Raw genomic sequence first — 16,025 nt, 5'->3', positions numbered from 1 at the left:
TTCCCCCTTTCTACCCCACCTTCCCCTTCCCCTCTTGGTATAGCTACTCTCATTATTGGTCCTGAGGGGTTTGTCTGTCCTGGATTCCCTGTGTTTCCAGTTCTTATCTGTACCAGTGTACATCCTCTGGTCTAGCCAGATTTGTAAGGTAGAATTGGGATCATGATAGTGTGGGGAGGAAGCATTTAAGAACTAGAGGCAAGTTGTATATTTCATCATTGCTACTCTGCACCCTGACTGGCTTGTCTCCTCCCCATGACCCTTCTCTAAGGGGGTGTCCAGTTGCCTACAGATGGGCTTTGGGTCTCCACTCTGCACTCACCCTCATTTACAATGATATGATTTTTTGTTCTTTGATGCCTCATACCTGATCCCTTCGACACCTCATGGTCACACAGGCTGGTGTGCTTCTTCCATGTGAACTCATACAAAATAGAACTGCTGTATAAGGTTTTATGTGCTGTAATCTTTAAAGAAACAACTTACCCAGCCTTTTTGTTTGCAGTTCAAACCATCAGCATTTTAGGTTTGTAGTCCAGAGTAAATCATTTTTGTACCACCCAGGTATCTCACATTTGCATAGTTTGATTTATTTCTCATTCCAAAATATTCAATTCAACACAGTATGAGCTTGAGTGTAAAATGCTTGTGTTTATCAATTTACTAGGAACAAATGTCAAATATATTATAGTCTAGACTGCAATGCAAATTAACATGGGAGGGGGGAATCAAAGGCAAGCTTTAAATATAATGTTTGAGTTATGCCCATGAGAACAATGTGATGCACATTGATAAGGTTCAAGGGGCAGGGAAGAGGCAGAAAATATAGGGCAAAATCCAAGATACCTGGAGATGCTAAGCACAAAATCCCAAGAGTTCCCTAAATGTAAGAATTTCTAAAAAAGTGGTTCTCAATCTTCCTAATGCCGCGACCTTTTAATACAGTTCCTCATGTTGTGGTGCCCCCCCAACCATACAATTATTTTCATTGCTACTTCATAACTGTAATTTTGCTACTGTTATGAATCGGGTGACCCCTGTGAAAGGGTCATTTGACCCCCAAAGGGGTCGCAGCCCATAGGTTGAGAACCGCTGCTCTAAAAGATTTACAATGCAGCGTAACACAGTTTAACAAAGCAGCAGTTAAAAAAATAAGTTTAAAAAGAAAATTTGGAAATTTCTCATAGCTCCTCCTGAGCTTGCATAGAGAAAAGAAAGCCATTTTCTTTAAATATAAAATGTAAGACAAGTGGTTTTGGTAAAAAGCCCAAACTGGGATTTTTAAAACTCGAATGAAGGTCACTGGAAAAACTGCCATTAGCTTCTCACTGCCACACTGATAGGGTTTCCAAGATGCATTCTTTCTTTTAAAAACTGAAATATGAGAACAGCATTAGGACCAAGTAGCCTTAATCATTTCTGTATTTCCCATAATGCCTAGTAGTTGCTGAATGCATACTTTCCAAATTCAGAATACAAAAGCAACATGTCAAGATATTCTCACCTGAGTCACTTTTCAAACTTATTAAAAACCATTACACTAATTTTTGGAAAAGAAAGGTTTAGACATTTATTGGGCACCTACCTACTCTTGTGCCAGGTTCAACCTTAAACTTTTTACATGTGACCTCTTTTAATCATTAACAACCTTGTGAAATAGGTATTTTAATAACCAAGTTTTATAGACAAGAAAAGTAAGGTTCAGAACTTGACTAAAGTCCAGACAGTTGGATAGTTTGCAGAGCTGTGATTCAATTCAAGTCCAGGTCCTATCTGGCTTTAATGCCCATGATCTTTCCACTATAGTACACTGCCCCTATTATGTAAGAGCAAACAAGTCTTTAAAAAGGCTTCACATAGAGAGACGTCGGATGGTGTAGGATATGACAAAATAATAATAATTTATAAATTATCAAGGGTTCATGAGGGAGCGGGGAGCGGGGAGGGAGGGGAAAAATGAGGAGCTGATACCAAGGGCTCAAGTGGAAAGCAAATGTTTTGAGAAAGATGATGGCAAAAATGTACAGATGTGCTTAACACAATGGATGGATGGATGGATTGTGACAAGAGTTGTACAAGCCCCAAATAAAATGATTTAAAAAAAAGGCTTCCTTGTGAGGAAGATAAATGAAAGAAATAAAGAAAAGAAAAAAAATTTTTAAGAATCAGAAGAAAGTTCAATGTCACTGTTACTAAATCTGTCAACCCTTCCTAAATCGCCTACTTAATAGGATTTGGGTAATTTTTTTTCAAACAAGTATTACATACCCACGACATTTATCCTCCTCCTCCCCTGTCTCTAGAGCCACAGTCTATGGATATTTGGTAGAAGAGTTGAAGATTAATTCAAAGAGTCTGGTTTGTCTGAAAGAAAAACCCTTCACCTAAATCACAATAAACATTCATTTTATAAATAAAGTGACTAATTGCTGGCCAATTTTCCTAACTTATACTTAATGTCACAGCTCTAACAGGCCAAAGCTCTGATCTCACTAGCTATTGAATAATCGTTGTTAGAGGGTGTTTTTTTTTCTTGTACCGTAATTCTGACTGGGACTTTATTGGGGCTAAAAAGGAAAAGTCAAGCCAAATAATGAAACTATATTGCATGTTAAAAATGTAAGTTATAGGGAACTAAAAAGATACTCTACCTAATTTGTGTATTTATATCACATTAGGTAAAATACATGCATCTGTTTACTGATTTGTCATTATGGTTTGTAGCCTCAAAGCTTTCAGCTTTAAAGATCAGCCAAAATCCTCATAAATTACACTAGGCTTGTAGTCACACTCAATTACTTGATGGGGGTAGGGGCTAAAACACAACCGAACTCCCAGCTGTTGAGTCAATTCCAACTCACACCGATCCAGTAGAACAGAGTAGAACTGCCCCTGTGGGTTTCTGAGGCTGTAACTCCTGATGGGAGAGGACAGTTTCGTTTTTCATCTTTGGAGCAGCTGGTGGGTTTGAACCAATGTATGCGGTAGCCAACTATGCCACCAGGGTGTACAAAACCAAGATGGGGAGATATAAGTCAACTAGAGCTTCTTGCTCTTGAATCTCCATCTTTTTTCCGCCTAAAACAATCTGGTTTAGAGCTTTGTAAAACAGGATGATTAAAATAAAAAAATATAATCAGAGGGTTCTTTTCCTCAGGTATATTCCTATGAATAAAATAAATGTCTGAGCTATGTGGATTTCTAGGTATATGAAAACAGAATTATATCAATTTCCTTAAAAAACAAACATGATAGCATTTGCATGAAAATACTACTTAAGGTAAAAGGGTGTGAAGTGTATATAACAGTTTCCTCTGAGTCTACAGAACTGCAGAGAGTGCAGCCTACTCCCATGAAGGTGGTCACTGGTGTAGGGAAGAGCAATGACAAAGAGGGAATTTGTCTCACTGGTAGGTTGTGGGTCATTTTTCAGTATTTTCCAAAAATAATCAACACCTTTAGAATGAGCAATATAAACAAGAAAGTAGAGTAAGTGAATATATGAAAATTCTGAGACCCATTTGAAAAGATCCCATTTATTCAGTGAGAAAGTTAAAGAAAGACTGAAACTAGGTCACCCTGAGTCAAGAATTTATTTGTTCTATGGAGTGTTGGTTGTATGTATTTGGGCTGCTAACTACACGGTCAGCAGTTCGAAAGCACCAGGCTCTCCTTGGGAAAAAGATGAGGCTTCCTTTGTAGATATACAAGGAACAAGGAATTAGACAAGCTATGCTGCCTCTTTTTTCACAATCCATCCGCTCATCCTTGGTCAAAACCTTTTTAAAGCAAAAGGGTCATAATTATATGGGCACTACAGTTAGTACAATATTTGCAAAAGGTTAATTAAGACTAACAAAATAAATATACTTGATACTTGCAGAAGCCAGGGAGAAATGGGCAGTCTCAACAAAATAATTCATCTGACATACAAGACAATTATATGCATATTTATACTGTTATACCAATTTAATTATCCATTTGCCCCTTTGAACTCTGATAAACATACAGAGCTACTTAATATAGTAATGAAATTAAGCTAATTCTTACTTTGGCCATTCACTCTGTTTTGGTATGCCATCCTGAGGAGGCTTTATTCAATTTCCCAATACATTTGATCCTCAACCTTGGTATAATCAAGTGCTTTATGTATATAAGGTAGTTGAATCGTAACAAACAACAATATCAGCATTTCAAGGTATCACAGTATGGTTAAGACAGAGTTGGGTTTGGTTACAAAATAATGCAGAAGTATCACAGAGTATTATTAAATCCTTGTCAAAAGAATTGACTTTTGCTCATCTGCCAAATATTATTATGGACAGGTGCTATCATCAGTGGTGATAAGTATGTCATGTATAGGCTCCCTGTTAGCTGGGGTCAAAGCCATTTCTCTCCATTCACATGACTGCACAGTTACAGATACTCACTGATTGTTGTTGTGCAGTAAGGCTCATCTCCCTTCCATGGGAACACATAAATCTCATTATTCTTCCTATCCCTACTGTTTAGTCTCATTTAGATCCATTCTTGGATCAAGATCAGCCAGGGTTCAGCAGTGAAACTTACAATATCCCCTAGAAATTTTCTTTAAATTTGGGGAACTACTTCTGTTTCAGAGATGCTCTATCTGGGTTTCCATAATTCATGACTAATTTTGAATTAATCCTTCATAATTGGAGGACTTGGGCCTCCATTTGAAGTAAATGAGTCAGAAAACAAAACAAAAAACCCCAAACCCTCTTCCAGAGCCAGTTCTGATGCTTAGTAATCCTATAGAGGGCTTCCCAGACCGTAAATCTTTCTCCCACAGAGTGGGTGGTAAATTTGAACCACTGACCATGTGGTTAGCAAGTCCAGTCCATACCCGACAATGCTACCAGGGTTCCTTAAAATAGTTCATGAAACACATCATATCATGCCCATTATTGAGTCCTAAGATTCTATAGCATTATGTATTGGGTATGAGTGAACAGTTACTAAGGCTTGATACCATCTTTAAAAATGGATTGCCACTCTTTCCCCTCCTCTTAGAATATGATTCCTTCCAATCTGTCTCTTTAAGCTAGTAAATCCTTTTCTTCTGGAAGTCACTCTTCATTTAAAGTGAATTCAGCTTATATTATACACCCAGACCAGCTCCTAATTCACCTAGAGTCTTTTGCTTCCCTGGTGAATGTTTGCGATCTACTATGGGTTCTTTCCATTCAGCACTAACTCATTGAGGACAGCTGGGATAAATGTGCTGCATCCCCAAATTGCTGGGCTCCTCCTCATGCTGGAGTCAAGTGCATTGTAGTCACTTGAATGTAGTTTAGTTTGACTATGCCATAAGGCTTCCTATAACCTTTTTTGTCTCAGGTTAGGGATATTGCACAAGTCTACCATGTGATGCTTAATATGTTATTTCCTTCTGTAATCCATTAATACTTTTCATCTACAAAAACAGAGATGATGTGTTCTGACATATTGCACGATGACACTTTGGGCCTTTGCCGCCTATTGTATCTGAGGATTCACCCAAGTGTTTGTTCATCAAAATTTACAGTTGTAAACCAGTTAATCATTTGCCTGATATATATGTACTATGCGTCATGATGACTCAGATGAATTAAATTCCTTAATATATTTAAATGTTCCCAGTATTGTAGCAAAGGATAAGCTTACTTAAGTTTGTCTCATCACCATTTCCACCAATAAAATGATGAAAATGCAATGAAATGTTTAATAATGGTTACAACCATCACTTACAAGTTTTACCTATTGAAAATGGGAAGTGAAGGAAAAAGAAAAAGAAGCAACATTCTAGCACTTTCAAATATTTGTAACCAAGTGATTCTCAACTATAATCCTTTATTCCTCAATGGATAAATATAGTCCATTCAGTAGAAAAAGCTCTCTTAAAATCTTGTCCTGAAATGTGAGACATTTTAATGCAAGTATCAACCATTTATATAGAACCTAACTTTAATATGTATGAAAAGTATTTAAATGAATGATGAGACCATGGTTCATTTCCAACGAAGCTTATGCAACAGCAGGTAAAGTTATCTATAAAAATTAGTACATGCTGATAGGATCTGATGCCATGTTAATAGACTTATTATAGCACTTACGATACAGAATCACATACCCCCACAAGCATACACAAACCGAACAATCTTTGTATTGTAACTTCAACCTTTGAATAGTTAGTCATACCGGGCATACTTTTCTTTCCAAGTTCAGAGATAAAAACAGCACCATATACAAATATCAAATATTAACACAGCGTGAAGATACTGAATGGCCCGGCATAGGAATTTTAAACATCATTTTGACCACGGCTAGTAACAGGCTGAACCTGCCACCGATGTGATAAGCTGCTTTTCTGAGGACAGAAGTCAATCAACTTTAAACACCGAGATAACCAATACTCATTATCATATGCTAATGTCTATTCTATATGAAGATTTTATAATAAAATTTCAAGTTCTCATATGTGCCTAAATTCAGTTGACCTTCTTTCTTCACAGAAATCATCCCATACCCACCACCCCCTAAAACAAAGTGGATTCCACTGGACAAAAAATGCTTGAAGTAGTCAGGATTTCACTGCCTTGGGAAAGATTTTTCAGTATATACGAAAAAGTACGCTGTTGTCCTACTAAATGATGAATTGTAAATATCAGATCCCTACTGGACATCCTGGAAAACTGGCACTCCATTCTATTGTGCTAAGAATAGATTGGGGTTTGGACAAGTGTGGTGAAATGAATTCTTTTATGTGACTTTTTGCCTTGGTTCTTTTGAAGAATAGTTTGAGAAAATTTCTCCCTAAGCCCTCAGTGTCACCTTTGCCCTAGTTTCCTACTCCAGAGGGTTTGTTACATTTGTCAAGGTGACTGAGATTTCCTGGTAAGCAGTATACAAGTCAGGTTTGATTTTATTTAGGATATAGCCTGCCCTGTGACTAGTATACATCTCACAGGGATTGGCCATTAGGCTATGCAAATTAGGTGATTTAGAGCCTACTATGTAGATGAGGTGTCTGTGGCATGACAAAGAGGGGATTGGTCTGCTGGTAGGAGTGCCATTCCTTGAAATTTACAAGGAGTGTGTGTATTTAAGCAATGATCCCATAGAGATTTTTGAGATAGAAAGAAGCAAGAAGGAAAAGCAATAGGAAGAAGGATAAGGCAGTAAAAGAGCGATGAGGCGAATAATTTCCTAAAAGAGCTCTAACACAGGTCAAGAATTATAAGATGAAAGATAGTGAGAGGACCAGAGGGGCAAGTGGCAGCAGGCCCAAAAGGGGCCCAGAGGTGGAGCCATTGGTAACAGACATCATGTCCAAGAGGATCCTATCCTGAGGGGGCTGAGAGGAGGTCTGCACAATCAAGGAGTTGTCCTGAACCGAAGAAGGTAGACTTTGCCTACATGTGTCCTGATCCTAGTCATTGGATGTATAGCCTATTGCTCCTGATCCTAAGTTGTACTCTGTTCCTTAATAAACCAGTTTAAGTATGATCTTTTACTTCTGTGTAGCCATTACAATGGATGATCATTACCAGACGAAGTAGAAAGTGCCATAGGAGAGATGATTGGTGTTAGAATTGGTAATAAAGTTGGAGTGGAGGTATATGTCTGACCTACATGTCATAGGATCATGATTTCCATTATCCTCATAAAGTTAGATGGGCTCTGATGCTGGCACGATTACTACTAGTAAAATAATTTTACAGCAAGTAGGAGATGAGCATGGGGTGGACCAGGGTGCAAGTTATATAAGTGGTAAAAATGGTCAGATTCTGAACAGATCATGAAGTTAGAATCAACAAGAGTTTGTGGTCATAAATTTAACGTGAGCCTAATCAGTGTAGATGGAAATGATTCTCTGAAGCATCAACTATCGAAGATGTAGTTGATGGAAAGTAGGTTTTATCCAAGGCTGTATTTTGCCAGCATGGGGCAAGAAACTCAAGATATATGCAAAGGAAAGACCACAGAATCTAAGCAGGTTAAGGAGAGAGAAGTAGCTCCATGGATGCTGCAAATGGTTGAGTGTTCAACTACAAACCAAAATATTAACAATTTGGACTTGCTCAGAGACAACTCAGTAGAAAGGATTGGTGATCAATTTCCTAAAGCCTTGAAAACCCTCAGGAACACAGTTCTACTTTGCGACACATAGGGTCACCATGTGTTGCATGTCAGAATTCATTCAACAGCAAATTTTTTTTTTTTTTAGGAAAAGAATTGAGGATATCAGGAGAATAAGGGACAGACGGAAGGTGGTAGGATCCATGGCACACAACCACAGGTTCTTCCCTCTTGTTTAATAGTGCTTTGGTAACTTTCCTCTATTTTTTCCTACATTTTGTATCATCTATCTATCTATCTATCTATCTATCTATCTATCTATCTATCTATCATCTATATCAGTGTTGTATTGGGGTAGGACTTATAAATATGTGACTCTGTTTGGAGCCTAATACTCATATTATGCACAAATTTTGTCTAGTCTCTCTTCCCATCCCCTCAATACACAAATATATACAGACGCAAGCACACACATGCATGCAGAAGAAAAATGGAAACAATACACACATAAACATGCATACACATTAAAATAACAGTGATTACTTTTGGGTGGTGACTATAGTTGTTTTATATAGAAGTTGGGGTCAAGGCTCCACCCCCTTAGTTTCTAAATTATAGTCAACAAAACAATATTCATTTTAAAAAGCACATGTAGCTATACCCATGTATAATCAAAAGCTGGCTAGGCTCTCTACTGAGGTGTTAGAAGACTTGATCTGGCAAGTCATAGGAAGCAAAGTTTTGAGGAGATGGAAACTGGTATAGTTTTAAAAACCTAACCAAGGTTCACAAAACAAAGCATAGATCATTGTCAAGGAAATGAAATACATTAAAATGCTTAACACTGAGACTACAATAAACACAGTCACAAATATCTTAAAACTGGAAGAAAGGACCATTACAAACCTGTTTTCTGTTTTGAGCTCTGGCATTCCTTAATCTTCGAGCAGAATAAAAGATAAAATAGCCCACTGTTGCTGCCGTAATTATGAAAAAAGACACAGACACGAAGAAAATTGAATAGTGATTCACCCAAGGGCCATGCTTTTTCCCTACTTCAATGACCATTGTGACTTGTATTCCTTTTTGAATAGACTGCAGAATTTTTGTGCCTTTCAGATTGCCAATCATGATTGCGACAATGTCTCCTGCACCTGTAAAAGAAAAGAAATTCAATTTTAGTTCAGTAAAGTCTCCTTAATCTAAAATGCAATTGCTACAATGATTTTAACTGAATTTCAATGAGCAAGGGAAGAATATTCATTCACTCAATCTTCGCTGAGCACAACTATGTGTATAATAATTGAAGAGAAGGAGACTTTGTTGCTGATCTTAAGGAAGTAATAGTCTAATAAGGAAGCTGTAATATAAAACAAACATGAGAGTCTCCTCCCCTGCTCAGGGTAAGAGGATTTCGCTTGTGGTCTCATTTGCATCTTATATGAAGGCTTGCTTAAAGACAATTAAACAGTTCTCTGAATGGTAGAAAACAGGGTTTACAACCTAAGAATCTGAGATATGGGAAATGCAGAATATCTTCAGACATATTTAACTCTATATTTCTTAATTTATAAAGTGGTAGACTCTACCATGAACTCACTACTAAAATGTGTAAAGCTTTATTTATCAAGTTTAGTAATTAGAGAGAAATAGCCACAAGTCCAGATGTAAAACCTATACATAAGACTTCAAAAAGTTCATGGAAAAATGGAATTAAAAGCTATTGGAAACTGAACTGAGTTTCACCTCAAACCCACCTGTAGCAGATTTAAGAAACCAAAATAGTCCCTTGGAAGGCTGAAATGCTCTAGTGTGAGAAGAAGCAGCGACTGCTATCTCAAGGTTATGGAATTGGCTGTCTTTAGACTATATTGATTTGGATCCCTTGCTTTGTGGGGGCACAATGAATGATGGTTCAGGACTACATATATTTACCATTTTAATGCCATTTTTGCTTCTTATGGCATGTTTTAATATGGTAGGCATGGCTCTGCCTCTGTGAATGAGTGTTAATTGAAAGTTTTACCCTATCACTAACCTCCACTGTTGGTGTAAATAGTGTCCGATCACTAAAGAATTTAACCTGTACAATTCAACAATTCATGTATCATTCTCTGAAGCCAGCCTATATTAGTATACGTTCTTTTTTCTCAATAGGTTTAAATTATATACCATTAGCTAATCAATGACTCTATTGATAGAATTACTCTATGCCTCTGTCATAAAATGATGGGAGCCCTGGTAGCATAGTGGCTACACATTAGGCTGATAATTCTAAGGTCAGCAGTTTGAAACCACCAGTGGCTTCAAGGGAGAAAGATGAGGCTTTCTACTCCATAAAGAGTTATGGTCTTGGAAACCCACAAGAGCAGTTCTACTCTGTCCTATAGGGTCTCTATGAGTCACAATAGACTGGATGGCCATGAGTTTGAGTTTTATTTTAAAATTATAATGATGTCTCTAAAGTGAATCAGAGACATATATAAACCATAGATATATGAATGGATTTGGGGATTGCACTTAATTCTAGCTTCAAACTAAGAACAATTAGTTTATTATGACATGGCCCTGCTCTCCCTCATAGAGATCACTGAAGAGATGGGTGCTATAGCAATGTACAGTGAAGAAATCAGATGGTGCCCAGATGTCAGAAAGAATAGCATCTGGGGTCCTAAAAGCTTGTCTGAAAACAAGCAACCATCTAGGTGAGCCACCAACTAAGTCCACATGGAAGAAGCTCACCAGCCTGAGAGACCCACGGACTGTGAATAATAAAATCTGAATCCAGAGGAAGGGACTGGTATAAGAGATTAAATGGTGAACACCTGGTTTGCAGAAAGCTATGCATGACAGGGGAAGCCTAAGATCTAATTGCAGGGTCCCCACATGGGTTAAGTCTCTGGTGTATCCCCTCTGACCATAGTCAAGGGATGTGAATCAACTTGCTATCAGATAGAGAGCATCTTAAAGTGGATTTTGGTAGATGCAGTCATTGTTGTTGTCTATTTGTTTGTTTCCTGTTTTTGTTTTGTATGACTTTCTGTATATGAAATCCAGGATAGGTAGATCTATAGAGACTAGATAGGCGCATGGCAGGGGAGGATGGGGAGAAATGGGGAGCTAACAACAAGTTTGAGAAGAAAATGATCTGAAATTGATGTGGTGATGGTTGTACAAACTTAATATGAGTGAACCATTAAATTGAAAATGTGAAGTATATGTTAATCAAATTAATTTTTAATGGAATTTGTCCATGAAACTTTTGAATTTCTCTCATATGTCAATGAAGTATATTTTTACTGCATCTTCAAAAACAATGTGAAATTAGTTCAAGGTGCCTTTGATTCACTAAGGTTTCACTTAGATTCAATCAATTTAGGCATGGGGATAGCAAGTCGAACTGATAAAATGTATGCTTCTATTCAAGAGCAATGAAAAACCCTGAAATTACATGAAACTTGTCACTGAAAGTTCAATATTTATAATATCATACCAGCTACCCTGTGCAAGGGTTTAAGTCCTGTGGGGGAGAAAAAGGACAAATCTCTTTCTCAATGTTGTGAGAATGTCAGATTACTCATGCTTTTCCACAGCTTATCAAGATTTATATCCCTTCTAGTGTGTATGATCTAAGACCAATAATCTTAAGCAAAAGAATAGAGTTCTTTTAATGTTAAGATGCTGCCAACCAGAGAAACCTCCCACTGATATTTGGTTAAGGTATTAATCTAGGCTAATGATAAAACTCCAGTCTGGAATAAACAGAGAAACACACACAGAGAACTCCAAAAAGGACCTTTAGACTAGAATTCAAATGCATAAGGACAGCATTAAAATAGTATGCACACTTTCAATGATCTAAGAGTTAAAATCTTAAATACTCAGGTAAATAGCAGAGTCTTTATCCAAATAACACCTTAAATTTGAGATTCCCCTGTGACCAGAGTCTTTAAAAGATTAGGCCAAACAGAAATGCTTTCACAATATACTTCCTGAGATCCTCTACCAATTTGAATGTTTAAAAAATGTGTTCATAAGTATTGTAGTTAGAGTTTAACAACTCACTCTTCTAGTTTACATGGGGAAAATCTAGAAAAAAAGGGGGGAGTGAGTGAAGGAGTCTGAAATATAGGTACTTTGCTCTTTCCCCCCCCCCAAATTATTTGAAAGATTTTAAATGTCGAGCTATGGCAGTAAAAGTCTAGACCTTACTATAATTCCATTTTGTCAGTATTTGCCATTTATCAGCAAAATTTCTGGTTATAAAATGTTGGTTAACCATACAATCTAGCTTTCATTTCTGATATGATAAACCACAAGCTTTGAATGTGTCAACGATGCTAAAACCAGGCAGATTTAGTATGATTCTAAAGATCTTGTAAATCACAGATGGGTCCTTCTATGAGCTTTTTTGATTACTAAGTTTTATTCTTTTAGAAGATGTGAAGTGGGTGGCAGCGGTGGGTGCTCAGGAACATACTGGGCATTGTGACCAGATGGTAATGAATAAGCCATGATAGTCAAGACATGCACACAGTCTACATACTAGGAACAATACTGTGTTTCAATTTCTGCAATTCATATTCATACACAAGCTATATAACCCTACAATAAAACATCCATTGATTTATCCCTCTAATCATATACCCTTGCAACTATCTAAAAATCGTTCCCTATGTCTAATTAATTAATGACATCACAACCTTTCAGTTCAACTAGGCTAGGTACACCTCAGGACCATGTTTGAATCTTCCCTGTTCAAATATGTAGATGTTATTTCCTTGATATCTCCCACCATCAAATCCTTCTTTCTGTTCCTCTCTTGGTATATTGGTTGCCGTTGGAGTTGATTCTAGTCTGACGCGAGAGGGCAGACTAAAACTGCTCCTTAGGGTTTCCCAGGCTGTAATCTCCCACAGCGCAAATGGTGGTTTCAAACTGCAGACCTTTGGATTAGCATCCATGCACTTCATCACTGTGCTACCAGGGCATCTTGCTCCCTGAATATAAGCCCCCATCATTTCTTTTCTAAATGATTTCAGTAGCCTTCTAACTAGTCTATTTCCAATTTCTTCTCTCCCCTTAAAGAGTTTGTCTTCCTGATGGATTCTGCTGCCACTGTTTGATGGAATAATGCCTCTTCTAATACTCATGAAAGTCTGACTCCTTGGCCTAGCATTTAAAGTCTTATGTGATCTGGTCCCAATTGACCTTTCCAGTTTGATCTAATCTCTATTATTTCCCACCTCTTGAACACTCAGTTCCAGTCACATGACACCCTCTATTACAGTCACTCACGTACTGTATCTCTTCCTGGTGTTTATTTTGTTCCCTCGGGCTACCAGGTCCCACATCTGCTGACATGCCCTGCGCTTTCTCTTGATGACTCAAAACCCAAACCCAAGCGCATTACTGTTGAGTCCATTCAGCCTCATAGCAATGCTATGAGACAGAGTAAAAACCACTTTGTAGAGTTTCTGAGGCTGTAAATCCGTACCGAAGCAGACACATTCATTGCCTTGTCTTCTTCCTGCAGAGTGACTGCTGGGCTTGAACGGATGACCTTTCAGTGAGCAGCCCAACATTCAGTTCACTGAGCCACCGGGGATCCCTATGATTTAAGTCCTGCTCAAATGTTGCCTCCTATATTCCCTAAGTTCCAAGTGAAAGTGTAAACATTCCTTTTTGTTCCCTTAACACTTGATTTTAGTGGTTCCACACTGGGTTGCTAACTGCAAGGTCAGCATTTGAACTCACCAACGACAGAGCAGGCTTTCTACTCCCGTCAGCGTGACGGTCTCGGAAACTCACCGGCAGCTCTATCCTGTCCTCTCGGGTCGCTGTGCGTTGGCGTCAACATGACGCCATGGCAGTGACTTTGGTTTGGGAGCACTTCCTTGTGTGTTTTGCATTTCCATTAGTATGATTTTTTCCTTTTCTAGATTAAGAATATTTTATTAAAAACTGTTTTTAACTAACAGCAGTCATGCATTCTTTTATCTGGCATTGACAGAGAACGAGGGGAATGAGATGTCCCATATAAACAATTTTTTTCATGTAATGAAAGTGTTCCATTTTACATAAATGCTGGATTTTAACAATTTTGAATGATATTCCAAAATGTAATCCATCCTGCCTTACTTCTTGACTAGAGTATATTGATTATGATTTATTGACACTGACTCATCTTTAATATATTATGTAATATATTTGTTGTCGTTAGGTGTCACCGAGTTGGTTCGGACTCTTAGTGACCCTACCTACGTACAACAGCACGAGACACTGCCTGGTCCTGCACCATCCACACAATTGTTCCTCGGCTTGAGGAGCCCGCGGTTGTAGCCACTGTGTCAATCCATCTCCTTGAGGACCTTCCTCTTTACTAAGCATGAGGTCCTTTTCCAGGGACCGGGCTCTCCTGATAATATGTCCCAAGTATGTTGAAGATAGTGAGGAAGGTTACTTATTCCTAGCCTGCTATGCCTGAGGGGGTGAGGGTGGGGTAGCTTAAGAAACACACAGTCTGCTTCATTTTTGAGTTCTTGTTGCTTCTGGCAGCCTCTCTCCCTTAGTTCTAGTTTGATGCTTTTAATCTATAGTGATCTCCGAAAAGATGATCAAACTTGACTCTAAAGCAAGAATAAAGCAGATTTTCAGAGAGACCTCGAGGGCTACAGAGCACGTACTCAGAGGAATTTGTATTGGTTGTTCCCAGACATGTTTGTTTACTTCCCGAATCCTGGTTATGCTCTGGATAAGTGCAGGTGCCAGAGAAGTAGCCGGGTTTATCTAAACTAGGCCCTTCTCGAAAGGCTTTACATGCATTAACGTATACTCCTCACACCAATCCTACAAAGTAGATGTTGCTACTATTCTCATTAAAAATGAGATTGACCAACTTGCCTAGCATAGGCTCATAAGGTACAGGACTGCTCACTGAACCCAGACAGTTTGACTTTTAAGTGCCTCTGCTTTTTGCCATCATTGTATATTAACTCTCTATCTTTAATGAGACCTAATGCTATTATTCAACTATAAAAGACACCATTAAACAGGTGCATTCAGGGATGTAGTGGTGAATGTGTAACTAACCCTTGGGGGTGGGAGAAGGAAGTCTTGATTTATGCTGTGTGCCAATGTCCATGCTGTGAATACGCCTACTATGACCATATCAGTGTGGCATTGCGAACCTAAAACCAGAACCAAATCTACCACTACCAAGTCAATTCCGACACATAGCAACTTTAGAGAACAGAGTAAAACTGTCTCAGAGGGTCTCATACGCTAGAAATGTTTATGGAAATGAACTGCCACATCTTTTTCATGCAGAGCTGCTGGTGGGTTCAAACTGTGGACCTTTGGGTGAGGAGTTGAACTGCTTTAACCAAGCTGCCACCCAAGCTCCTCGGGGTTGGGAAGTTGTGGTTAAAATTGGCTGAACCTGCCACTCTAACATATCAATGTCTTAAATGGTCAAAACAGAAGCATGAACACCATACAATTCTAAATTTAACATGCAAGAAATATATTTTACTTATTCATTTTACTGAGTCATAACTACTTTAAAAAACCAAAGTCCACGTACCATCCCAGATTGTGTTTGCTTTTCTACTTAACTATTATGCTGAAAACCACAATTGAAGAAATAGACTGCTAAACCAAAAAACACTTGTTTTTGCGAGAAACAAACAAACAAATAGATTGGAAAACAAAACACATCCCACCCTTTCTGAATGGTGTGGGTGTGTTGCTACGGCAGGCCTTTTTCTTTCTTTTTTTTTTTAAATCATTTTATTAGGGGCTCATACAACTCTTATCACAATCCATACACACATCAATTGTGTAAAGCGCATTTTTACATTCATTGCCCTCATCATTCTCAAAACATTTCCTCTCCACTTAAGCCCCCGGCATTAGGTCCTCATTTTTCCCCTCCCTCCCTG

The 16,025-nt window shown here is 38.2% G+C and overlaps 1 protein-coding gene across 1 annotated transcript in view; it reads right to left on the bottom strand.

Moving 5' to 3' along the window:
• The window catches only part of RNF128 (ring finger protein 128), a 71,852-nt gene that overhangs the window by 21,188 nt on the left and 34,639 nt on the right, over window positions 1-16,025 (bottom strand). The window contains exon 2 of the mRNA XM_004710025.4: window positions 8,989-9,236. Within this exon, the coding sequence (XP_004710082.1) occupies window positions 8,989-9,236 (248 nt within the window). The remainder of the gene's footprint in view (window positions 1-8,988; window positions 9,237-16,025) is intronic.

Source organism: Echinops telfairi, unplaced genomic scaffold, assembly GCF_000313985.2.
Source record: "Echinops telfairi isolate 266 unplaced genomic scaffold, ASM31398v2 ScPeMD7_7427;HRSCAF=8465, whole genome shotgun sequence".
Taxonomy (NCBI): domain Eukaryota; kingdom Metazoa; phylum Chordata; class Mammalia; order Afrosoricida; family Tenrecidae; genus Echinops; species Echinops telfairi.
Note: the sequence above shows the minus strand (reverse complement) of the source record. Positions and strands in the feature narration are given on the sequence as shown.